The sequence below is a fragment of the Phyllostomus discolor genome, chromosome 12 (genome assembly GCF_004126475.2).
Source record: "Phyllostomus discolor isolate MPI-MPIP mPhyDis1 chromosome 12, mPhyDis1.pri.v3, whole genome shotgun sequence".
Lineage (NCBI taxonomy): Eukaryota > Metazoa > Chordata > Mammalia > Chiroptera > Phyllostomidae > Phyllostomus > Phyllostomus discolor.
The window spans coordinates 4,623,427-4,648,639 of NC_040914.2; the positions used below are offsets into that span (position 1 = coordinate 4,623,427).

At 47.9% G+C, this 25,213-nt stretch overlaps 1 protein-coding gene across 2 annotated transcripts; it reads left to right on the forward strand.

Annotated features, from left to right (window-relative positions):
- Window positions 1-982: 982 nt before the first annotated feature.
- Window positions 983-25,061, forward strand: SLC7A9 (solute carrier family 7 member 9). Of its 2 annotated transcripts, XM_036012246.1 has the most exons (13): window positions 1,145-1,231; window positions 3,233-3,380; window positions 3,663-3,905; window positions 4,264-4,389; window positions 4,629-4,728; window positions 5,710-5,754; window positions 6,227-6,350; window positions 7,162-7,265; window positions 16,144-16,240; window positions 17,244-17,393; window positions 18,296-18,470; window positions 20,312-20,420; window positions 24,753-25,061. In XM_036012246.1, exons 1-12 carry the CDS (start codon window positions 1,145-1,147, stop codon window positions 20,374-20,376), a joined length of 1,464 nt encoding a protein of 487 aa, XP_035868139.1. In that variant the 3' UTR covers window positions 20,377-20,420; window positions 24,753-25,061. The 2 variants fall into 2 exon arrangements, with proteins under 2 accessions (XP_028386031.1, XP_035868139.1); XM_028530230.2 differs by lacking the exon at window positions 24,753-25,061 and having other exon boundaries at window positions 983-1,231; window positions 20,312-20,701.
- The last annotated feature ends 152 nt before the right edge of the window (window positions 25,062-25,213 follow it).

Genomic DNA, 25,213 nt, shown 5'->3' on the forward strand with positions numbered 1-25,213 from the left:
AGAGCGAGGAGGCCTCCAGGAGAAAAGTCCTGAGTAGGGCAGAAAACATCTGTTCCAGGGGATGAGTTACAAGCCCCGTGGTTTGTCTGTGCTGCCTGACTGGAGCTGTAAATATGGCCTAGTAAGGCAATAAAAGAGTTGGTTCCAAAGTTTATTTCCTCTCATTCCAGTCTTTGGAGCGATTTCTTCTTACGGGATGTAGCTACTTTGGGGGAATCCAATTAAGGAAAAAACTTGATCTAGACACAAATGAACAAAACAAAAATGTCTCTGGAGAGAAATTGTCTTGCCCGAACCTCCCCTTTTCTTGTGGTGTGTCCAAGCTTCATTGCTTTAAAAATAAAAGTGTTTAATAATTACCTTTGTTGACCTCTGTACCTTCTGGCTTCCTCCACTCCTGGGCACAAGACATGGCCATTCCCAGGGCACGACTGAGCAGACACAGGTGCTCCTGCACACGGGCCAGTCCCTGGGGAGTCTCTGCACAGCCAGGAAGCAGGTAAGGCCAATGGGCGATGGGCGGCTCACCCCTTTCCTGGCCGGGGACTGGAAAGGGACTTCACTTAGAAAAGGAGCACAGGACAGGACCATCAACTAGGGAAGCCTGGGACTGGTTTTCCTCAGCAATTTTTTTCATTCCTTGCACCACTCAATGAAAAACATCTACATCATGGATGTGTTATGTGTGAGGTGCCTTAACTGTGGGAAGGAATGAGAAAAGCATTCCTTCCTCAAACTTGGTTCTACTAAGGATGCTGCAGAACTTTTCCTATTACATACATACAGTACTTTGGACAAAAAGTGAAGCTGGGCCATGGAGGTAGAAAGACTTTCCAAGCGTGTCATTGCTGAGGACTAGGAGCCCAGAGGCGCAGGCGTCTGACCTCCCAGGAGCCCTGGTCCTGAGGCCTGAGCAGCACCATGAAACATTGTTATTCCTGGGACTGAGCAAATTATCCCTGATGGGTCAACATCTGTACTTTCCTAAAACGGTAGCTGATAATGTGCTTTTGCAGTCAGTTCCCACAACCCAGTGCTTAGCAGAGAAGAGCTCTCGCGGAGCTCCCGTTTGCGTCCTGTCTGCTGGAGCATTTGCTGAATCAATGCCCTCCTTGCAGCCTCCTAGACCTGGCAGGAGGAGAAAATGGAGGAGACAAGCCTGAGAAAAAGGAGAGAGGACCAGAAGTCCACCCAGAGTAACGAACCCAAGACCACAAGTCTCCAAAAGGAGGTAAGGTGGTCCTTCTGGGCAGGCCCCTCTGAGGAGGGGCGGGGCGTGTTAACGGGGAGACCCCCGACCCCCTCCCCACCCTCGCCCCGTGAAGTCCCTGCTGACCTCCGATTTGTAAAGTACATCTCTAAATGAGCATGTTTTTCTGCGCTTCACTTCCTTCTCTCTTACCAGTGAGCTCAGCATATTCTTGTGAAGTCAGTGTATGTGTGCTTCTGTGCACTGGCAAGCCTGGGGTGCTGGCGTTTGCAAAGCCCAGAGTCCCCTGCAGGGACGTTCGCAGAGAACCTTGTGATGTTTGAGTCCCCTCTGTGGCGTCTTCACCACATAGCTGTCCCGCTTATGTTTGAGTAGCTCCAGCGATAAGAAACTCCCGCTCCTGCTGAGTGAGTCTAGTGGGGCGGTGACGCTGATGTGGGTGCCCCGTAGGGGATGGCCGCCAGCGCGGGAGGAGCCGGCGGAGCGCTGGGAGGCTGGCAGAGGCTCCGGGATCTCCCACTCGCGGCAGCACACGGGACAGAGGAGGGGTCTGGGGATTGATGGGGGTGGCGTGGCCTGACTGAGCGTTGTCCTGGGACCCAGGGTCCCCCGGAGTCCGCCCATAGGCAGCAAGCGCCTCCCTTGGGGCCATGGAAAGAGCACAACTGAGCTGAGTCCTAAAGCAGGCACTTGGGGTGAACGCAGACCTCAGCAGGAGGTGGGTTCTGGGGGGCCCGAGGTATCGGTAAGCGCCCCGCTATCAGAGGAGGGAAGCTGACGCTGCTCCCTGGGGCCGCTCCTTTGATCGTGGGTGTCCCCTGTGGCAAGCTCTGTTCTCTGGGCTCTAACCCTGAGCCCAGCCTCTGCCCAGACAGGCAAACAAAAGCAGGTTCACCTCGGGCTCCAGGAATGGGCTGGCGGCTTCTGAGGGCAGACGTTAAAAGTAGGGGGTCTGAATCAGACATTTTCTTCCTTTAAAAAGGGTGTTTTTCTTACTTGATTCCTGTATAATTCACACACAGTGGAATGTGATCTTCAGTGTTCAGTTTGATGAGTTTGGACAAACGTATCCCCCCAGAAAATTCCTTCCTGCCATTTCTCGGCTGCCCCTCCCCCTAAATTCCATCCCTGCAGATTAGCGTTGCCTGTTCTCCAGCCTCGCGCGAATGGAATAAAACTGTGTTTCTTCTTGGTTGGAAGCACCAGAGGAAGTTCACAGCCCCCGAGGTTTCTGTCCCTGAGGCTTCCACCGCTCACCTCTCGTCCCACCCGTGATGCCCCAGGCGGGGACCCCAAGTCCGGGTCTCACTATTAGCTCTGGGGGAGAAGCTCTGTTCTGCTCTGCCCAGCTACCAGGCATGCCCATGGAGCTTTTCTTTTTTAAAAGATTTATGTGTCAATTACAGTTGACATTCAGCTTTATTTTATGTTAGTTTCTGGTGTATATAGCATAGACGTTAGACCTTTATGTAATTTACCAAGTGATCCCCTGGTGGTTCCCACACCTACCTGCCACCACGTATAATTTTTACAGTACTATCGACATCCGCATGACTACTTTGTAAGGGATTGCCACTTGGTACTTCCTAGTCCCTACAGCCTTTCCTGTTGCTATTGTTTCCTGAGCAGCCTTTACCCTCTGAGCCCCTCCGTCCAGGACAGTGAGGGCAGTGTAGGAGCATGGGAACTGAGCCAGATCTACCCACACTGGCCACAAAACCCTGGGCAGGAACGTAACCTCTCTGGGGGCTCCATTTTCTCTTCTGTGAAATGGGTATGACATGGTGTTCCTGACTCACGAGGCTGTTGTGAGGGTTCATGCACTCAGTGTGAGCAAAGGCCCAGGAGCAGCACCCTGGTGTTACTCCGGCAACAGCACTGGGTGAAGTGCCTGGAAAGGGCTTCACTTGGGGCTGTGCTGGCAGACCCGATGGAGGGAGGGAGGGAGGGAGGGGGCTGGGACTGGCCGTCTGAACTGGATTGGTGGGGCATTAACTCTCCTCTCCTTCCTCCACACCCAAGGTGGGCCTGCTCAGTGGCATCTGCATTATCGTGGGCACCATCATCGGCTCTGGGATCTTCATCTCCCCCAAGGCTGTGCTCAGCAACACAGGAGCCGTGGGGCCCTGTCTCATCATATGGGCGGCATGTGGGATCCTTGCAACCCTGGGTAATAAGTCTCCCTGGCCAAGTCTCCTGTGGCACATGGGTCCGGGGTACAGTCCTATGCCTGGCCTCACTGCTGCGGGGTCCCTTTCAATACTGGTGCGCAACAGGTATGAGTCAGGCGGTGCCGAAATGCCCGATGGCTGGAGTCCAGCGTGATCTGATGAAAGAGCACTATGGGGGGCCCCTGTGAGCAGGGCCCTGGCCAAACCCCTGGGGGGAGGAGGGCTCTGTCACCCAGGCGATGCCTCACCAGGGGCCTGGGGCCCCTCTGTCTGTGTTTCAGGTGCTCTGTGCTTTGCGGAGCTTGGTACAATGATCACCAAGTCGGGGGGCGAATACCCTTACCTCATGGAGGCTTTTGGTCCCATCCCTGCCTATCTCTTCTCCTGGACCAGCTTGTTCATCATAAAGCCCTCATCCTTTGCCATCATCTGCCTCAGCTTTTCGGAGTACGCTACTGCTCCCTTCTACGCGGGGTGCAAACCTCCCGAAGTTGTTGTTAAATGCCTGGCTGCCGCTGCCATCTGTGAGTGCCCAAGCCCGAAACCCTGGGCAGAGGTCAGAGAAGTCCTGAGGTGGGGTGCTCCGGCTTCGGCTCCGGCACATCCAGAAACTGGCCAAGTGGGCCTGGGGAGGGCAAGAAACGGGGCAGCATCTGGCTTTGGACCAAAGCCTGTTGCCCTTTGTCATCTGGGCTCTTCACCTGTGGGAGCTGTCTGGGAGAGGGGTGCAGGCTGTCCCGGGCAGCTCTTGGCTGGGGTCTGCCTGCTTCTCCATTGCCCTCAGATTTGCAAGATCATTGTGAGGGGAGGTTGAGGGCATAGAAAGGAGCCCTAAGCATGGAGATATGGAACCCCTGACACAGAATGTGCCCCCCCCCCCAGTACTCATCACTATGGTGAACTCGCTGAGCGTGCGGCTAGGCAGCTACGTCCAGAACGTGTTCACCGCGGCCAAGCTTGTGATCGTGGCCATCATCATCATCAGCGGACTTGTTCTCCTGGCCCAAGGTGACCTTTGGTGGTGGTGGTGGGGTGACCGCCACACACACAGGCCTGCTTTTCCTCTGGAGGTCTCACTGCTAAGCATGCCCCTAAGGCAAAAACTCAACAGAAAGAATCTTTACTTTCCCAACTTTTCAGAGTTTGTTCAGTAACCTGAGGTCATAAATCTTCTTTCACATGGAGCTGATGCCAAGTGCCTCTCGGGCCTGCCGACAACCCCTGTTTACTTTCTGGCTTACTTACAGGAAACACAAAGAATTTTGAAAATTCTTTTGAGGGCACAAAGCTGTCTGTGGGAGCCATCAGTCTGGCGTTTTACAATGGACTCTGGGCGTACGACGGATGGTAAGGCACGCCGGAGTCGGCTGTGGGGCCTTTGGGCTTTCTTACCTGCAGCTGTGTGGGAAGCAAGGACTGCTCCTTTCTGGGGTTTGGTGGGACCCTAAAATTCACCTTTGGGTCTCCCTTTTCAGCACCGCACCCCTCACCCTTCTGTTCTGTTCTGGCCCAGACACACCGAGCACCTGCCCCTTGTGGCAGTAGCCCTTGACGTCGTGTCTGGGAGCAGCCAGTGTGGGGCCCCCAGGGCCAGGAGCCTCTGCAGAAACACACAGGCTCAGCCCAGCGGGGCTGTCAGAGCAGCCCAGGCCCTTGAAGGGCGAGCATATTCAGCAGCACTTCTATTTCCCCCTTGAAAATACAAGGTTTAGTCAGTGAGACTCTGCTCATGACCTTGGAGGAAGGAGTGTGGCCGTCCATGACAGCTGGTCTCTCCCTCATGCAAAGCATCCACAGCATTCATTTTCTTTTCAAAAAAGTTTCCAGTTTTTCAAAGAACTGTGGGGATGCGTTACTGCCAGTAGTTCTTGAAGACCCATGTGGTTGCCATGGAGGGTAAAGGCCTGCTGAGGGACCACAGCCCTAGCGTCGCTGGGGCCGTCTCTGAAAGAAGTTACCACAGAGCCCTGGCTGGGAGGCTCGGTTGGCTGGAGCACTGCCCCTGTACACGCAGAGGCTGTGGGTTCAAGTCCTGGTCAGGGCAGGTTCCTCCGTGTGGGGACCACCCCCGGTTGGGCACGTGCAGAGGCAACAGATCCATGTTTCTCTCTCACATCAGTGGTTTTCTCCCTCTCCCCCACTTCTTCTCTCTCTAGAGTCCATAAAAACACATCCCTGAGTGAGGATTTAGAAAAAGAGGAAAATTCCACAGAATTCCTGCAGGAGAGTTTCCCTATGGTGGAGAATCTTAAATGAGGCCGACATTTATTATTTTGTGTTTCACAATCTTAGCAAATTACGTGACTCATGTTACTTTTGTTTGTCTAGGAATCAACTCAACTACATCACAGAAGAACTTAGAAACCCTTTCAGGTGAGAAAGCCGAGTCAGGGCGGGAGGCCATGGACAGGCAAGCCATCTCTCTCCTCTCAGCACGAAGGGGTGCCCTCGGTTGCCCAGGCCCATCCCAGACACTCAGTGGCTCCCTGTGGGCGGAGCTCCGTTTGGTTTGGGTGGTGGAATGGTTGTGGAGGCCAAGGAAGATCTCCAAGGTCATCTCTGGCTGATGTGGCTTATCAACAATACAGTTTTACTGCCTGGGATGCAGAGAGAGAGTTCTTCCTACTGTGAAGATTTCACATGTGCCGCTGGGCTGTGCTGCTCCACAAAGGCCCTGCTGGTGGGCCTGGGGACCATCGGCTGCGACCCCAGCCCAGCGGAGGGAGCAGAGGGAGTGCTGGCCGGGGCAGTGGGAAGAAAAGGCTGAACCAGGGCAACAATCTCGCGGGTCGCTCAAGGGATGCTGGGGTCTGAGTCTGGCTCCCTGGGCTCCCGCCCCTCCCAGGAACCTGCCCCAGGCTATCATCATCGGGATCCCGCTGGTGACAGGGTGCTACATCCTCATGAACGTTTCCTACTTCGCTGTGATGACGACCACGGAGCTCCTGCAGTCGCAGGCGGTGGCCGTGGTGAGAGCTCTGGCCTGGGTGGGAGGGGGACAAGCAAGGCAAGACCCTCGCAGGGGAGGAGGGACTTCACGGGCTAGGAGTCGGGGAGGGCGGGAGAACAAACAGGTGAGGGAGGCACCAAAGACCCGCCTGAGGCTAAAGGCTGCCAAGCAGCCTGCCTGGAGGTTCCCTTTTGGGCCCAGCAGTGGCCTAGGGTGAGGAGAGGGCTTTGACAGATGAGTGTGAGGGGGAGGAAGTGCAAGGGAGTTGCTGAAGAAGGGACTCACAGTAAGGAATGGTGGGCCTTGAGTTGGGTAAAAGGGAATGGAGGACGAGAGGGAGGGGATGGAGGGGTGTGAGGGGTGTGAGGGGTGGTGGAAAAGGTGGGTGGGGCCTGTGTGCTGGGGACTCTTAGAGGTGGGGCAGGACAGGGAGCCAGCCGGGAACTGGACAACTGGGTGACCAGGCTGGGGAGCATGGGGAGGCGTGTTCACCCCTCCTGAGCTGGGAGGGAGGACAAGGTCATTCTGAGTGAGGGGCCAAGGCAGTGAGAGGCCAGGGTGTCTAAGGGATATGGAGGTGACAAGGAATGATGACAGGGAGAGGCAGAGGAGAGATTCTGTTCCCATCAAAAGACACTGAGATGCTCTGAACAGGAGAAAAGAGGCCCCACTGTCTCCCTAACTTTTCCTCAGCAGAAGGGGTCAGAGGCCACCTCCCCCACCCAAGGGTGGGGGCCGGGCCCTCTGGGACAGCACAGCAGCTCTCCGGGGACCCACGGCTCCCAGGGGCCCACGCCAGACTCTCAGGGCTCCTCCGTTTCTCTCCCCAGACCTACGGTGACCGTGTCCTCTATCCAGCCTCTTGGGTCGTTCCTCTGTTTGTGGCATTTTCAACCATCGGCGCTGCTAACGGGAGCTGCTTCACTGCGGGCAGGTAGGACCTCCAGCACTCACCCCTGGGGATGGGCCGCCAGAGCTGACTTGACAGTTGAGGAGCACAAGACTCAGAGCCAACATCCTTAGGGCTGTATGGGCTGAACCCCTCCGCACCAGCAGGAGGCCTGAGTCCAGGGCAGGGAGCGACAAGCACGGACAGTTTGGCACACGAGCCTTGGACATGGCTGGCCCCACTGAAGAGAGGCCCTTGGCTCCCCTTAGTGGGTGACAGACTCGAGCACTAGGCAGAGTTTGGTGACACAGGCTGGGAGAGGCACTGGCTCATGTGTAGTACCTTCACCTTGGCCTTTTTTTCACCGAGTGATATTTCTTGGTCATCATCTCTTGTTAACATGCACACAGTGTAGACCAGGATTGGCAGACTTTTCCTGAAAGGCCCAGATAATTACTATTTTAGGTTTGCAGGCCCAAACTCTGTCTTTGCAGCACAAACAGTCAGTTTGCCACCCCCACCAACCCACTTGATCCTCCTGGGCTAGAGAGAGTTAACACGTGGTCTATATTCTACTTTTTTAAAAAAGGATTTTATTTATTTATTTTTAGACAGAGGGCAAGGGAAGGAGAAAGAGAAGGAGAGAAACATCAATGTGTGGTTGCCTTTTGCATGCCCCCAGCTCAGGACCTGGCCCACAACCCAGGCATGTGCCCGGACCAGGAATTGAACTGGCGACCTTTTGGTTTGTGAGATGACACCCAACCCACTGAGCCACACCAGTCAGGGCTGTATTCTACTTTCTAGCGTAGTTTAGCATGACTCTCACTCCTGGGCTAGGTGGAGGTTGTTTTCATACACACTGCTCCAGGGGATTCCTTACTTTTTCTAATTAAAAAAGTTTTTCAGTTAAAGTTGGATTCAATATTATATCAGTTTGAGGCACACAGCATAGTGGTTAGACATGTATGTAACTTACAGTGCTCCCGGATAAGTCTAGTCCCCGCCAGGCGCCACACACACTGACTACAACGTTACTGACTATATTCCTTGTGCTGCATTTCACATCCCTGTGACTATTCTGTAAGCACCGATTTGTACTTCTTAATCCCTTCACCTTTTCCACCCAGCCCCTCAACCATCTCCCATTAGGCAATCAAAATGTTCTCTGTATCCGTGAGTCTATTTCTGTTCTGTTTGTTTATTTTGTTCCTTAGATTCCACGTAGACATGAAACTTTATGGCAATTGTCTTTCTCTGTCAGACTTATTTCACTCAGCACAATCCCCTCTAGGTCCATCCTTGTTGTTGCAAATGGCAATATTCCATTCTTTTTATGGCCAAGTATATTCCACTGTATTTATGTACAACATCTTTATCCATTCTTCTGTCGATGAACACTTAGGTTGCTTCCATATCTTGGGTATTGTAAACAACACTGAAATGAACATAGGGATGTGTATATATTTTTGAGTTACTGTTTGGATTGCTTCAAATAAATACCCAGAAGTATTTATATGAAAGTTATATTTTAAATTTTTTTGAGGCACCTCCATATTTTTTCCATAGTGGCCGTACCAATTTGCAATCCCACCAATAGTGTGCAAGGGTTTCCTTTTCTCCACATCCTCACCAACACTTGTTGATTTTTATGATGATAACTATTCTGGTGGGTGGGGTTTGAATTTGCATTTCTCTGATGACTAGTGATGTTGAGCATCTTTTCACTGGCCATTTGTAAGTTGCAGGGGGCATTCTTGAACACATCTTTGCCCAGGTGTCCAACACTCTGAGTGGAGATATATATGTATATATAGCATTTTTAAAAAATTCTCATTTAAGGATATGTTCATTGATTTTAGATAGAGAACGAGAGAGAGAGAGAGAATGAATAACATCACTGTGAGAAAGGAAAAACAGTACGTTACCTCCCCTACGTGCCCCAACCAGTGATCCAACCCACAACCTAGGTGTGTGCTCTGACCAGGAATCGAGTCTCCTGCAGCCTTCTGGTGTAGGGGACGACGCTCCAACCAACCGAGCCCCCCCTGCCAGGGAGCGAGTGGATGTATTTCTGAACGTGAAATTGCCAAGGTTCAACACTTTAAAAAATGAATTACATGCCAGAGGTTATTTTCTAAAGCTGTATCAGAGTACAGGCAGGGCCGTTCCTGCAAGCGTGTTGGCTATTCTAGATTCTTTGCATTTCTACGTGAGTTTTAGAGTCAGCAGTCACATTCTTGAAAGAAAAAAAGCCTTCAGGAATTTCGATCAGAACTACATTGCACGTATGCACCAGCTCGGAGAAGACTGCCATCTCCAAAGTATTGATCCTTCCAGTCATGGACTGTCTCTCCATTTATTTGAGTCTTTTTTTAATTTCTTTCAAAAAAATTTTTTAGTAGTTTTCAGTATGCAGTTTGCACACATATTTTGTCAGACTTACCTCAGATATTTCATATTTTTGATGCTATTGTGTTTTTAATGTAAAAAGTTCAGTTTCTGATAGTTTGTGGCTAGTACATAGAAACACAATTTTGAAAGCTCTATGGAGGTGTAAATATCGTAAAATTCACTGTGCAATTTCATGATTCAATGATGTTAGTAAGTTTTGAAGCTGAGCAAACATCATCACTATCCAATTCTAGAACATTTCTGTCACCCCAAGAAGTCCCCTCCTGCCTAACTGCAGAGACCCCCACTCCCACCTGCAGCTCCAGGGGACCTGGGGTCTGCTCGTGTGTCTGGGGCTGTAGACGCTTCATCTGCACAGAACCGAACAGTACGTGGTTCTCATCTGGCTTCCTTCACCCAGCGTGTTGTTCCTGAGCTTCATCTATGTTGCAGCATGTCTCAGTTCAGTATTTTTAATTGCTGAAGAGTGTTCCGTTGCATGGACACACTGTTTGGTTTGTCCCTTTGTCCATTCTGGGGACATTTGAACTGTTCCAGTTTGGGGTATCATGAGTAAGGCTGCTATGAGTATTTGTATGTCATTGTGTGAACTTAACGTTTTCATTTCTGTCCAGTAGATTCCTTGGAATGGAATTGCTGGGCCATACAGTAACTTTATGATTAAGTTTTAAAGAAACTGCTTAACTGTTTTCCAAGTGGTTGTTACTTTTTAATTTCTGTAAGTAATTTCTATAAGCTAATTTCTATAAGCATGGAAGTTCCAGTTTTTCCACGCCCTCACCCACACTTGGTGTTGTCTTTTTGATGGTAGTCATTCTAGTGGGTGTTTGTATGTCATTCAGTTTTAGGTTAGCTTTCCCTAGTGATTAATGATCCTGAGCTTTGTTTCATGTGCTTATTATCCACTCATGTATCTTCTGGTGCAACATCTACCCAAATGTTTTGTACACTTTTTAAATTTGGCTGCTTGTCATCTTGTTATTGAATTGTAAAAGCTCTTCATATATTCTGGGTACAAGTCCTTTCTCAGGTAATCTGATTTGCACATATTATCTCCCAGTCTATGACCTGTTTTCTCATTTTCTTTTTGTTTTTAGACTTTATTTATGTTTTTAAAGATTTTATTTGTATTTATCTTTAGAGAGAGGAGAAGGGAGGGAGGGAGAGAGGGAGAAAAACATCAATGCTTCTTGTGCACCCCCTACTGGGGACCTGGCCTTCAACCCAGGCAGGTGCCTTGACTGGGAATCAAATAGCCGACCCTTTGGTTCAAAGGCTAGCACTCAATCCACTGAGCCACATCAGCCAAGGCTGTCCTCTCATTTTCTTAATGATGTTTTTGAAACAGCAATAGTTTTGTTTTTGACAAAGTCCAGTTATTAATTGTTTTATGTGTCATATCTAAGAATCTTTGCCTAACCCAAGGTCACGAGTATTTTCTCTTCTGTTTTATCCTAGAGGTTTTATAGGTTTAACTTTTACTGAGTTAATTCTGTATAGCTCTGTACCTGTGCAGATTGGGGGTTGGACTGGGACTCATGCTATATTGGATTATGTTGGATATAATTTTTATGGGGTCAAATCTAAGGTCTTTGTTTCATGGCTTCTGTTCTCTCTCACACACAGACAGAACTTCCACCTCCCTTTTGAGACCGCCCACCTGTGTTTTCTTCCTGCATTTTACTCTAGCCCTCTGATCAATCTGGAATATGTATTCTTTAAAATTTTTACTTATTGATTTGAGAGAGAGAGAGAGGAAAGGAGAGGGAGGGACATCTATTTGTTGTTCCACTTACATCTGTACTCATTGGCTGACTTTCATATGTGCCCTTTACTAAGAATTGAACCCCAAAGCTTGGCATGGTGAGACGACACTCTCACCAACTGAGCTGCTCAGCCAGGGTCTGTAATGTATTTCGGTGTGAGGTACAAATCCCACTGCCTCCCTGCAAACACTCACCTGTTTCCCAGGATTTCCTACCACACAGTCCACCCTCCCTGCTGTTGGTTTGAAATGCCACCACTGTTGCCCCAATGTACTAGCTTCTCTTCATTTCACCGACAGGTCTGGTCTTGTGCTGGAGCATGCTCACGCACCGCAGCCTCAGTAATGTCAACTCCGGTAGGCCTGGTGCTCCCGTGTCGGTCTCCTCCCCACCCGTTCAGCATGCCCGGTGCACTCACAATGGTTTTGTCCAGATCCACAAGTCCCATAGCATTTCTAGTGCATGGAGTTTATATAGCGGTTTGTGGAGAACTGCTGGACTTTAAAGAGGGAATTCACAGCACCATCTTGAGTCTGTGTGCCGCCCCCACCCCCTACCCTGCCGCTTTCACCCACTGTTCTGGGAATTAACATAATGTTTGTATTTTTCAAAGTTCCAATATGGAGTTTTAAACAGATGGTCTTTTTTGGCCTTTGTATTCCTGACATCTAATTCTATTGTACTGTAGTCAGAGTATGTGACGTTTATGTTATTGCTTCCTCATAAATTTTAAGACTTCCCTTGTGGCTTACTGCATTTTTTGTAAATGTTTCCTATGATCTTGAAAATAACATGTATTTTATTAACTTCTACATTTTATCAAGGTTGTAACTTGACTGTTGAACTCTTTTGCTGTGCTAATGGATTTGTCAACTTTTGCCCTTTTTTTTTTTTGGTAGTATCTTCTTGGTTATCTGTCCCCTTTTCTGAGTGCAAGCTCTCCATCTCCTAGCCTTAAATGCCCTTTTGTCTGATATTGATATTGCTCAATTTGCCATCTTTAGGCTGCTGTTTTTGGTAACATGTCCCATTCTTTTCGTCTTCAACCTGTGACTGTCAGAGGGCTGTGGCCTGTGTCTTGTGTCTGTGAACAAACCCTGCCCGAGAGGCTGCAGCCATGCCAGGCGCACCCAGTCACACTGCGTGTTACCACTGCTGGGGCTGGATTAATTTCCAACACAGTCCTATGGGTTTTCTTGGTTTTTCAAGAATCTTATCCTGGTTACCCATCAAATTATTTTTAATTTTTCCTTCTGCTGATGTGGAAGTTATATTTTTACTCTTTCAGCAATTACCCTTAAGTGTGAATACCCAATACAGTATCAAAATCCTCTTCCTGCTCCCTGGCATATGGCCTAGTGTATCCGCTACACCCTGTTCATAAACCCATTCCTCCAAAAAGTTTATCATGTCAAAAATTAAAAACCCAATACTTATCTACATACCAACGTGTTTTACTGCTGTTCCTTTGCATTGTTTCTTCAACCAACAACTGCTGAGTTCAGTTTCTTTTTGTGTTGTAGACTTTTTAGTAGTTTCCAATGAGGACTGAAGAATGGTAAATGTCTCAGAGCTATTGTTTACCTAAAATACATTTAGTTTGCCAAGTCTTTTTAAAATGTACTTTATTGATTATGCTATTACAGTTGTCCCATTTCCCCCCTTTATTCCCCTTCTACCCTGCACACCCCCACCCACTCGCATTCCCTGCCTCCTTAGTTCATGTCCATGGGTCATACACATAAGTTCTTTGGCTTCTCCATTTCCCATACTATTCTTAACCCCCCTCTGTCTATTTTGTGCCTACCAATTATGCTTCTTATTCCCTGTATCTTTTCCCTCTTTCTACCTGCCCCCTGCTGATAACCCTCCAAAGAGCTCTATTTCTGTGAATCTGTTCCTGTTCTAATTGTGTGCTTAGTTTGTTTTTGTTTTTGTTTCTGTTTCTTTAGGTTCTGTTGTTGGTAGTTGTATGTTGTCATTTTACTGTTCATATATTTTTTTTAAATTTACAGATTTTATTTATTGATTTTTAGAGAAGGAAGGGAGGGAGAAAGAGAGAGAGAAACATCAATGTGCAGTTGCTGGGGGTCATGGCCTGCAACCCAGGCATGTATGCTGACTGGGAATTGAAGCTGCGACACTTTGGTTTGCAGCCAGTACTCAATCCACTGAGCTACGCCAGCCAGGACTACTATTCATATTTTTTATCTTCTGTTTCTCAGCTAAATCCCTTTAACATTTCATATTATAAGGGCTTGGTAATGATGAACTCTTTTAACTTGACCTTATCTGAGAAGCACTTGATCTGCCCTTCCATTCTAAATGAAAGCTTTGCTGTATAGAGCAATCTTTGATGTAGGTCCTTGCTTTCATGACTTGGAATACTTCTTCCCAGCCCCTTCTTGCCTGCAAGGTCTCTTTTGAGAAGTCAGCTGACAGTCTTATGAGAACTCCTTTGTAGGTAACCATCTGCTTTTCTCTTGCTGCTTTTAGGATTCTCTCCTTATCTTTCATCTTGGGTAATGTAATTATGATGTGCCTTGGTGTGTGCTTCCTTTGGTCCAACTTCTTTGGGGCTCTCTGAGCCTCCTGGATTTCCTGAAAGTCTATTTCCTTTGCAAGACTGGGGAAGTTCTCCTTCATTATGTTTTCAAATAAGTTTCAATTTCTTGCTCTTCCTCTTCTCCTTTTGGCACCCCTATGATTTGGATGTTGGGATGTTTAAAGGTGCCCTGGAGGTTCCTAAGCCTCTGCTCATGTTTTCGAATTCTTGTTCCTTCGTTCCGTTCTGGTAGAATGTTTATTTTTTCCTCTGAGATAAATCATTTATTTGAGTCCCGGTTTCCTCCCCTTCACTGTTCGGTCCCTGTACCTTTTCCTTTATTTCACTTTTCATAGCCTTCAGTTTTTCTTCTGTTTTGTGACCAAATTCAACCATTTCTGTGAGCATCCTGATTACCAGTGTTTTGAACTGTGCATCTGATAGGTTGGCTATCTCTTTTTTGCTTAGTTTTTTTGCTGGAGCTCTGATCTGTTCTTTCATTTGGGCCATTTTTTTTTTTTTTTTTGTCTTGGCATGCCTGTTACATAGTAAGGGGTGGAGCCTTAGGTATTTGCCAGGGTGGGGCAACCCACGTTGCTGCATTGTGGTGCTGTATGTGGGGGAGGGGCCCAAGAAGGATCAATGCCTCTTGTTCAGCTCTCTGCCTATTTTCCAGCACTTCCGCTGTTACCCAAAAGCAAATTGGGACCTTCTGGTGCTGATTCCTGGTTTGGTGGGTTTCAGTCCATTCTAGGACCCAGTTGGTCTCTCCAGTGAACTTTCCTGTGAGGCTGGGAGTTTCTCCTGCCACCACAACCCTCACAGATTTTTTCAGTCAGAGGTTTTGAGGCTTTGTTTCCCCACCCTGGAACCCTGGGTTGTGTGGTCTGTCTCGCTCCCCAATTGTTCCTCCCAGTTTATCTGAACTCAAATGTGGGACTGCTAGGTCCACCAGCCAACGACCACCAGGTCCTCCAGCTGACGCCTCCCATACCCCAGTCCTCCAGCCGCTACTTTGCTGTGACTCCTCTCCACCCAGTTGCCCATCTCCACCCCTCCTACAGGTCTGGATGAATGTTTTGTCTTTAACTCCTTGGTCATCAGAGTTCGATACAGTTCAGTTTCCTGGCAGTTCTGGTTGGTTTTTGTTTTTAAATTTGTTGTCCTTTTGGTTGTTTGAGGAGGCAAAGTGTATCTACCTGTGCCTCCGTCTTGGCCAGAAGTTCCTAGGAAACTGAGCTATTTTGCTAACAGTCTTGAATGATAGTTTAGCTATAGAGAATTATAATCTGAGAATCCATTTCTCCATCACTGAAAAAGTGATTTCTCATGTCTGCTATTGTTCTGATTGTCCTAATTTTGTAGTCTATTAAACTCAGTAGCTTTAACTTTTTCCTGTTTCCTCCTACTGTAACATTTATATCTGGTTTGGCATGTTTTATTTTCCTAGAGCCGAGTGCAGTTTGAAGGCACAGCTGGTCAACTCTGTAAAAGCTCTCTGCTCTTCTCTGAATTTACTTTGCCCCATTCAACATAGTCAAGCTTCTTCTTGTTTCCTCTCAACTTCCTGTCCAGTTTCCCATTTCTCTGCTTCATACTTAGATCTACCTTCCAATTCACTTTTTCACTTGTATTTATCATTGTTGATTAAATTTTAATTACAGGAACTATTTTTTGGAAATTATTTAGCTCTTCCTTTTTTTCCTCTAACATTTACAGTTTCAGATGACTGAACCATCAGTTCTACTGGGCTGCTCTTTGCAGCTGCCAACTTACTCTTCCTTGCCTGCCTTTTTAAAACTACACAAGTGCTGGGTTTAGAGAATGCAAGGCACGTCTGTGCTTGCTCCTGTCGGGTGCTGCAAGCACTGGGGTCAACAGGTCCTGGACTCCTTTTCACATTTATTCCTTACATAACTTTCATAACTCTGCTCAGGTATCAACACCCTCCTTGAGAGGGCCTCCCCAAGCCACACTGCCCTTTCCCTGCCTTAGGTGACTCTGCTGCACTGGGATGCAGTCCTCACTCACTCACTCCTCCATAGTTCACCCACCTCCGGAGGCCAGACTCCCACCTGAATACACCAGGGTCACAGCTCAGGCTTTCTCTGTGGCCTCGGCAGTGAAGCTGAGGACAAGCTGGCCCAGGGGCGGTGCGGCAGCTTGCACTCTCACCACTGACTTCTGTGTTTTCCAGGCTTGTGTATGTTGCAGGCCGGGAAGGCCACATGCTTAAAGTGCTCTCTTACATCAGCGTCAAGCGCCTGACTCCAGCCCCAGCCATCATCTTTTATGTGAGTACAAATTCCGCCATGAGTGCACCCCTTACAGGCAGAGGGTCCCTCAGTTTGGGGGGTGAAGCAAACCTGTATTGCTAAGCCCAGTGGTTACAAATGACCCAGGTTCCCTTAATCCTGGACCTGAAACAAGTGCATTAAAAAAGCCCGAGACAATTCAAACAATTTACCTAACCTCTGCTCCTTGTTCTGAATTTATCTGTGAGACACTGTTCGAATGTTCCAAGTGAGTCCCCTCTGAATGTCTTACATGTGTGCCCTAGGTCCCTGTAACAAAGCACAAACTTACAGGGAAGGCGACCACGGCGTCTTACAAGTTGGCACTGGCAACAGTTTCTCATTACAGTCCAATAACTTAGAAGTTGTGGGATCCCTGTGCAGTGATGGCCCTTTGACATCTTCTAACTGGAGCTTCTAAGAGGGGTAGTCCTCAGTTGTGTGCGACTGCCTTGGGTGCCCCCAGACCGCCCACCTAGCCTCAGGGCCAGACTCCTCCTCCTGCCACCACAGAGGAGGACCACTGTCCTCTGCCCACCCACTCCCTTTGAAGATGAGGAAATACCCAGCATTACAAGGCCCTGGTAATTACAAGGTGCAGATAATGTAGTTCAAGACCACGCCCAGATGGCCTCAGTTCCAGAGCCCAAGGCCCTTTCCCAGGATGAACTCTCTCTGGAAGGAAAGTTCATACTTAGGAAGCTGGTGCAATATACACACCTTTATATCCACCCCCATCCCCTCCACACACACACACACACACACATACACACACTTAAAACTGCAGCTTTAGAGCCACAAATCTTCCGAGCCGTTTCCATCAGGCTCACAGAGAACGCCTGTCCCAGCCAGTCTGCCTGAGCCCCAGCCCCGCGGGACGCAGCTCTCCTTCACGCTGGAGTGTCCACCTGCCAGGAGGACCACTTCTCCCGTCTCCTGTGACATGATCAGGATGGCGTTCTCATGTACCAATGGCCTAAGAATTCACTCTTCTTTCTGCTAGGGTATCATCGCCACCATTTACATCATCCCTGGTGACATAAACTCGTTGGTCAACTACTTCAGTTTTGCTGCATGGTTGTTTTATGGCTTGACTATCCTGGGGCTGATCATAATGAGGTTCACGAGGAAAGACCTGGAAAGGCCCATCAAGGTGGGTCTAGTGCTCCAAACGTCGTGAGTGCCTTTGCTTTCTTGAACCGAGTTAGAGGCAGCTGTTCATAATTCTAGGGGTGTGCTGTCTCCAACCTGACTCGACTCTTCTCTGGAATATCGTGTTGTACAGTGGAGTCTGCTCTTCATTTCATGTAGTTTATGATCCCCACAGCCATACAACTCTTAATTTACTAAGTTATCAAGAATATCCATGACCTGTCTGTCTAACCTGAGCAAGGTGACCAGTTGGGACAGTCCTCGTATGTCTCAAGCATAGACTTTCATAGACTGATGCGGACCTCAGAATGCTGGCCCCAGACCCATTCCTGCACAGGCCACCACTCACAGTCACACCTGCCATCTGCTCGGCCTCCCTCCCACCTCCCCGCGAGGCTCAGGGAATCCAGACCAGGCAGACTGAGCACCGCTCCTGCCCCCCACTGACTGACTCCGAAGTGGGACAACCACTCGTTCATTCAGTGCCTCTGGAAGTGGTAAAAGGGAAGGGCCAGCTCCCACCACCAAGTGTTCTTGCCTCCAGATGGAACCACCAGCTTACAGGAAATACCGGGGGGAGGGGAGCAAGTTACTACGCAAAGCCAGAATTAAAACATTGTATAGGGTAAATTCCCACAACAAATCCAGGACAAGATGTATACTGAGTACGTTATAGGCAAAATGACATGAAGTCTGTCGTTTTCTTTGTAGTCCAGGGAAATGGAAACAAGGTAGATGCAGTAAGATTGGCCACATTACTTCTATGTTACTGAAATGGGAGGAGGGGTGCATGGGGTGTGTTAGTTCTTCTTTCTGGACCAGCGTTTTGGTTTTGAGTAAGAAATTTATGAAAGAAAACTCTTGCCCACAGCCTGGTCTGACCCCCCGCTGCTCCGCCCCCAGGTGCCCATCTTCATCCCAGTCTTGGTGACTCTCGTGTCCGTGGTTTTGGTGTTGGCCCCGATCATCAGTGAGCCCGCGTGGGAGTACCTCTACTGTGCAATATTTATGCTGAGTGGCATTATATTTTATTACCTTTTTGTCCACTACAAGTTTGGATGGGCTCAGAAAATCTCAAGTGAGTATCAACAGCGAGCGGCTCTGCCATCAGTGAAGCACAGACAGGCCCCCTGCAGCCACACCTGCCCTCCTCCCCCGCAGCCTGTGCAGGGTCCCAGGCAGCTGGCAGAGTGCACTTCCTCTCTGTGAGGACACGTGACCCCTCCCCTCAGTTTGACACCTCTGGGGTCCACCTGGGGCCCCCTCCTCTGTTTCCTCAATTACTGTAACAAGCAGAAAGGGAAAGCACCATTTTTTCTTAATTGTGAAATACACATAAAATGTACCATCTTAACCATTTTTAAGCACACAGTTCAATAGCGGTGAGTTCACGCTCACTGTTGGGCACCCCGTCTCCAGAGCACCCCTTTCTTTTGCCTGATACACAGACATCGTCCGAGAGGCTCAGCAGCACTCCGGAAACACCCAGAAAGTGACAGAGTTGAGACAAGGGCCACGGCTTTTGTTTTGCACTCAGCAATCCTGGTTCCTCATCTATTTTAACAGAATTGTTTAAGAATTCAGCTACACAGCCAGTTTCTCTTTGAAAAGGCAAGCAGTGGTACCAGGGTAGAGCGAGGAGACTGCACCACACTGGTGTGTGCAGGATGTTCACAAGGTGTGGTTCTCTATGGCAGACGCCCCCTGCCGCAGGGGCCTCCCAGGCCCCAGCACCCTTGCCAGGCCAGCGGGGACCGGAGGCCTGCTTCCTGGTCTCCCTGCCTGAACCGCGAGTTCCCAGGGGGCAGGAACTGGGCTGGACCTTTACAACAGGCACTTAATATCAAATATGATCAGAAGTGTGCCCCTCCCTTTCTCCTTCAGCTTGTCAGGAGCAGGGAGGTACAGCCCTCAGGCGTCCTATGTGGTCACGTACATACACGCAATGTAGGTGGGCACATGAGGGAGGAAAGCAACCCCAGTGGGCAGGCGGTGGGGTTGCCTGAGACGTGATTCAGATGGAGCCGGCAGGGCCAGGATGCCTTTCTCCAGCTCTGGCCAGTTTCAGGCTGGCTGTTGGCCTGGGTTTCCTCCTCTGGGTGACCAGGTACCATCACTCACCTGACAGTGGTGTTAGAGGGGAGAGAGGGTCTGCTTCATGCTGATGAACAAAATGAAACCCAATACAAACCGACAGCTCTATCATTTCTACCCAGAACTGTTCTCCTTTACTGACACAGCTCACCCTGCCCCGGCCTCCTTACTGTAATCTCACCCTTCACCAGGGAGGGATTGCAGACACACTGCAGTAGAAAGGCAAGAATGTATTACTGTAAGAAAAACAGCCATTTTTTCCCCATGCTTCTGAAATAAAAACAAACTTGGATTTGATCATACTGATAGACTCTTGCCAGGATGACTTAGAACTTAAAGGCACAAAATATGTCTTTCCCCCCTCTCCTCACTATTCCTTTATTTTTTAATTGAATTTATTAGGGTTAAATTGGTTAATAAAAATGGTAAATTGTGCAGGTTCTGGGTGTACAGTTCTATGACACACATTTGTGCACTGTGTGCTCACCACCCCAAGTTTCCTTCCATTTCCATTCGTCCCCCTGCACCACCTCCTCCTTGCCATGGAATGTCTTACTTCCCAGCTTCAGAACATTTAGCCAGGCTGCTCCCTTCAAGAACTGAGAAGGGAGAATTAAGCAGGTGAACAGAATGATAAACTCTGTACTTTAACAAAACCACTGGAGCTGACAGGTTGGAGGGTTCTGTCCACCTCCAGCCACCGAGTCCCCCAAGCGCGGGTGAGCAGAACCCACACAGAGTGACAGCAGTGTCACCGTGCGCCGGTAAGCATGGCAAAACCGACTCAGTCTCCTGACTGCATCTTCTGATTGGTTTCCGCTGCAGAGCCCATCACCATGCACCTCCAGATGCTGATGGAAGTCGTCCCGCCCGAAGAAGCTCCCGAGTAACTCGGTCACCTTAGCCAAGGCCTAGCTGTGATCAATTTATTTTTGTAAGCCATATTTGTAGTTATTTCTTTCTGATGTTTTTAAGAAAAAATATATTCAGATGTCTTAATACTGGTATCTTTAAACATTCTTAGTTCTCTGGGTGGGGGCTCTAGGTGGAAGAAGCAACAGGTGTTTGCTAGGTCAGCAGGCAGAGGTGTCGCTGACCCAGGGCAGATGGCCAGAGGAGGGCCAGAGTAGAAACTCCCACCTTCATGATGGCGACCCTTCAACCGGGAACATGTCACACATGCTTCAATAAAGGGCATTCTTTAAACTCAGTGACCAAAAAGGTATCCATATGTTTTACATAAAATTGGTGAAACTTGTGCTTTCATTGAAACGGATTTTTTAAAAAATTTTATTTTAATCATTGTTCAATTACAGTTTTCTCCTTTTTACTCCCAGTCCAGCCCCCCTCCCACCCCTCCCCACTTCACTCCCACCCCTCCCCACTTCCCTCCCATTACCACCCTCCCCTTAGCTTATGACCATGTGTCCTTTAAGTTTGTTCCCGTGAACCCTTCCCGCTGTCCCCTGAAATTCCCTCTACTCTCTTCTGTGAGCACTGTCAGCCTGACCTGTATTTCAGTGTCTTTGGTTATATTTTGCTTGTTTCTTTGTTTTGTTGTTTAGGATCCTGTTAAAGGTGAGATCATATGGTATTTGTCTTTCACTGCCTGGCTTGTTTCACTAAGCATAATGTTTTCCAGCTCCATCCAAGCTGTTGCAAAGGGTAGGAGCTCCTTCTTTCTTTCTGCTGCATAGAATTCCATTGTGTAAATGTACCATAGTTTTTTGATCCATTCATTCACTAATGGGCATCTTGGTTGCTTCCAGCATCTAGCTCTTGTAAATTGTGCTGCTATGAACATTGGAGTGCAAAGGTTCTTTTGTATTGATGTTTTAGTGTTCTTAGGATAGAGTCCCAGCAGTGGAATTGCAGGGTCAAAAGGCAGATCTATTTTTAGTTTTCTGAGGAAGTTCCATACTGCTTTCCATAGTGGTTGTACCAGTCTGCAGTCCCACCAACAGTGCACTAGGGATCCCTTTTTTCCACAACCTCTCCAACACTTGTTTGTTGCTTTGTTTATGATGGCCATTCTGACTGGTGTGAAGTGGTATCTCATTGTGGTTTTAATCTGCATCTCTCTGATAGCTAGCGATATTGAACATCGTTTCATGTGTCTTTGGATTTTCTGTATGTCCTCCTTGGAGAAGTGTCTGTTCAAGTCCTTTGCCCACTTTTTAATTGGATTCCTTGTCTTCTTAGAGTGCAGTCGTGTAAGTTCTTTATATATTTTGGAGATTAAACCCTTGTCTGAGGTGTCATTGGCAAATAGGTTTTCCCATACAGTTGGTTCTCTTTTAATTTTGATACTGTTTTCTTTAGCTGTGCAGAAGCTTTTAATTTTGATGAGGTCCCATTTGTTTATTCTTTCCTTTATGTCCCTTGCTCTAGGGGACAAGTCAGTAAAAAAGTTTCTGCATGAAATATCTGAGATTTTCCTACCTACGTTCTCCTGTAGGACTTTAATGGTGTCCCGTTTAATATTTAAGTCTTTTATCCACCTTGAATTTATTTTTGTATATGGTGTAAGTTGGTGCTCGAGTTTCATTTTTTTGCACGTAGCTGTCCAGTTCTCCCTACACCATTTGTTGAAGAGGCTATTTTTATTCCATTTAATGTTGCTGCCTCCTTTGTCAAATATTCATTGACCATAGAGACTTGGGTTTATTTCTGGGCTTTCTGTTCTGTTTCATTGGTCTATGTGCCTGTTTTTATGCCAGTACCAGGCTGTTTTGATTACAGTGGCCTTGTAGTATAGTTTAGTGTTGGGTATTGTGATCCCTCCTACTTTACTCTTCTTTCTCAAAATTGCGGCAGCTATTCAGGGTCGTTTATAATTCCATATAAATTTTTGAAGTGTTTGTTCTATGTCTGTGAAATATGCCATTGGTACTTTAATAGGTATTGCATTGAATGTGTAAATTGCTTTGGGTAGTATGGACATTTTGATGATATTAATTCTTCCAATCCATGAACACGGTATATGTTTCCATTTGTTTGTGTCTTCCTTGATTTCTTTCCTGAGTGTTATATAGTTTTCTGAATACGGGTCTTTTACCTCTTTGGTTAGGTTTATTCCTAGATATTTTTCTTTTTGCTATTTCAAATGGGATTTTTTCCTTGATCTCTGCTTGTGCTGTTTCATTGTTGGTATACAGAAATGCCTTTGATTTCTGGATATTGACTTTGTATCCCGCTGTTTTGCCAAATTCATTTATTAGGTCAAGCAGTTTTTTTGGTAGAGTCTATAGGATTTTCTATGTATACTATCATGTCATCTGCAAACAGTGACAGTTTTGTTTCCTCCTTTCCAATTTGGATGCCTTTTATTTCTTTTTCTTGTCTGATTGCTGTGGCTAAAACTTCCAGTACTATGTTGAATAGAAGTGGTGAAAGTGGACAGCCTTGTCTTGTTCCTCATCTTAGTGGAAAAGATTTTAATTTTTGGCCATTGAGTATGATGTTGGCTGTAGGTCTCTCATATATGGCCTTTATTATGTTGAGGAATGCTCCCTCTATTCCCACTTTGCCGAGTGTTTTTATCATGAATGGGTGCTGTACCTTGTCAAATGGTTTTTCTGCATCAATTGATATAATCATGTGGTTTTTGTCTTTGCTTTTGTTTATGTGATGTATTACATTTACTGACTTGCGAATATTGAACCATCCTTGCATCCCTGGAATGAATCCCACTTGGTCATGGTGTATGATCTTTTTAATGTATTGTTGGATGAGGTTTGCCAGTATTTTGTTGAGGATTTTAGCATCAATGTTCATCAGTGATATTGGCCTGAAATTTTCTTTGTTGTGTCTTTATCTGGTTTTGGAATTAGGATGATGTTGGCCTCATTAAAAGAGTTTGGGAGACTCCCATCTTTTTGGATTTTTTGGAATAGTCTGTGAAGGACAGGGGTTAGCTCTTAAATGCTTTGTAGAATTCTCCTGTGAAACCATCTGGTCCTGGGCTTTTGTGTGTTGGGAGTTTTTTGATTACTGGTTCAATTTCTTTTGTTGTTATTGGTCTGTTCAGGCTTTCTGCTTCTTTGAAATGGATTTCTTAAATACTAAAGTACAAATGTTTACAACTTACTCTCCCTTCTCCCAAGACTACTGCCACCCCCTTGGTCAGCCTCAGCTTGCCTGGCAGCTCAGTCCCAGGATGCACGCCGGGGCCCCCACTGCAGAGCCGAGCCTGGGAACTGTGAGGCGCATGGCAGCCCGTGGTCAGCACCACAGGCTCCCCGGGGGCCCTCACTAGCATTTTGGTTAAAATAGAAATCACAGTAAATCAAGTTCTAGTCTGCATTCGGCAAAAATACTGTCTAAAAAAGTGTAAAAAGTAACATTTCTGAGAAAGAAACTGTAATTTTATTGATACACTTCAAAAGATATCACACAACTGTGAGAAATTTTAGAGGAATACAAAATACATTTACCTTGCTTTTTAGTAGTTTTCCCAAAACATATTAATAGAACAAAAACCAATTCATAACTGTTTACATGTCCCAAGTCAGTGTCCTATGTCCTACAAAGCTTTATTTAGAGCTCCAAACAGCAAATGTAAACACCTGGAAAAAGGAACAGAGACTGGTTGAAGGCACAGCCTCCCCCTGGTCTGGTCACACAGCTGCTTGTGCACCACACGAGATTAGGTCTTCCTTGAGAGCAGGGCCCCAGCACCGGCTCATGGGACACACACAGTTGTGCACCGCTATTACTGGCTGGTATTATTTGCTGTGTTTTACAAAGGAGACTGAATACAACTGAACAGAAACTGCAGATGGCCAATGCTCACAGGGCGAGCCAGTGGGACTTGGGAGGTTGCCGCTGCAGCCGCAGGGCCACCCCCCACAGTGGAGCAAAGGCTGTGTCTGTAGAAATCGGCCCCTCGTGAGCACAGGAGGGAGGCTCTGCAGTCAAAACCTTTGCCAGCGAAGACACAGAGCTTCCTATTTCCTGAAAAGCCTGCCCGACTTAGCAAAAAAAAAAGGAAAATCACCACCGTAGTTCTTGTGCCAGTTTGACACCTGCCAGTCCATCCCGAGGCAGGGCGGCCACGAGCACAAGGACGAGCTCCTGGTGGCAACAGTTCAGGCTGCACACCATGAGCTCCCACCAGAGGGCAGCATCTGACCTCCATCACCAGCTCCCCGCTCTACCCACAGGCAGAACAAAGTCCCCAGCTCAGAGGCGAGGTGAGGGGCTGGGGGGTGGGAGGGTCACCTCCTGAGGATAAGCTGTGTGGTGAGCAGGTCTTATTTTACAGATGAGGAAACTGAGCCACAGTGTGATCCAAACCTGCTCATGGGACAGCGTGGTAACAAGAGTTTACCTCCCTTTCAAGCAGTGACTTGCTCCTGGGACATCCACAAACCTGACCATCTGTGCTTTCTGGCTAAGGAAGGAATACAGGTGTTGGGGGCAAGTCACAGCCACCCTGTCCCAGCAGCGAGCTTTTCCACTGCCAGGCATGGCTCCGGGCGCACGCACACTGAGGGTGTGTGCAGCACGTGCACTTCCTGGCAACTCTCCTTTCTCCCTTTTCCAATTCACGTGAAATGTCAGGCACCTGCAGTGCGTTACATCTGGGTGTTCCTACATGTAAGCCAGAATACACTTCCCCTGATTACCTTGTGATGCTGGGTGCCACAGCCCCCGAATGGGGTCATGCATGTTTTGAGGGGTCAATCACCCCCAGGTGTCCTGAGGGTTACCTGCAGGCACCCA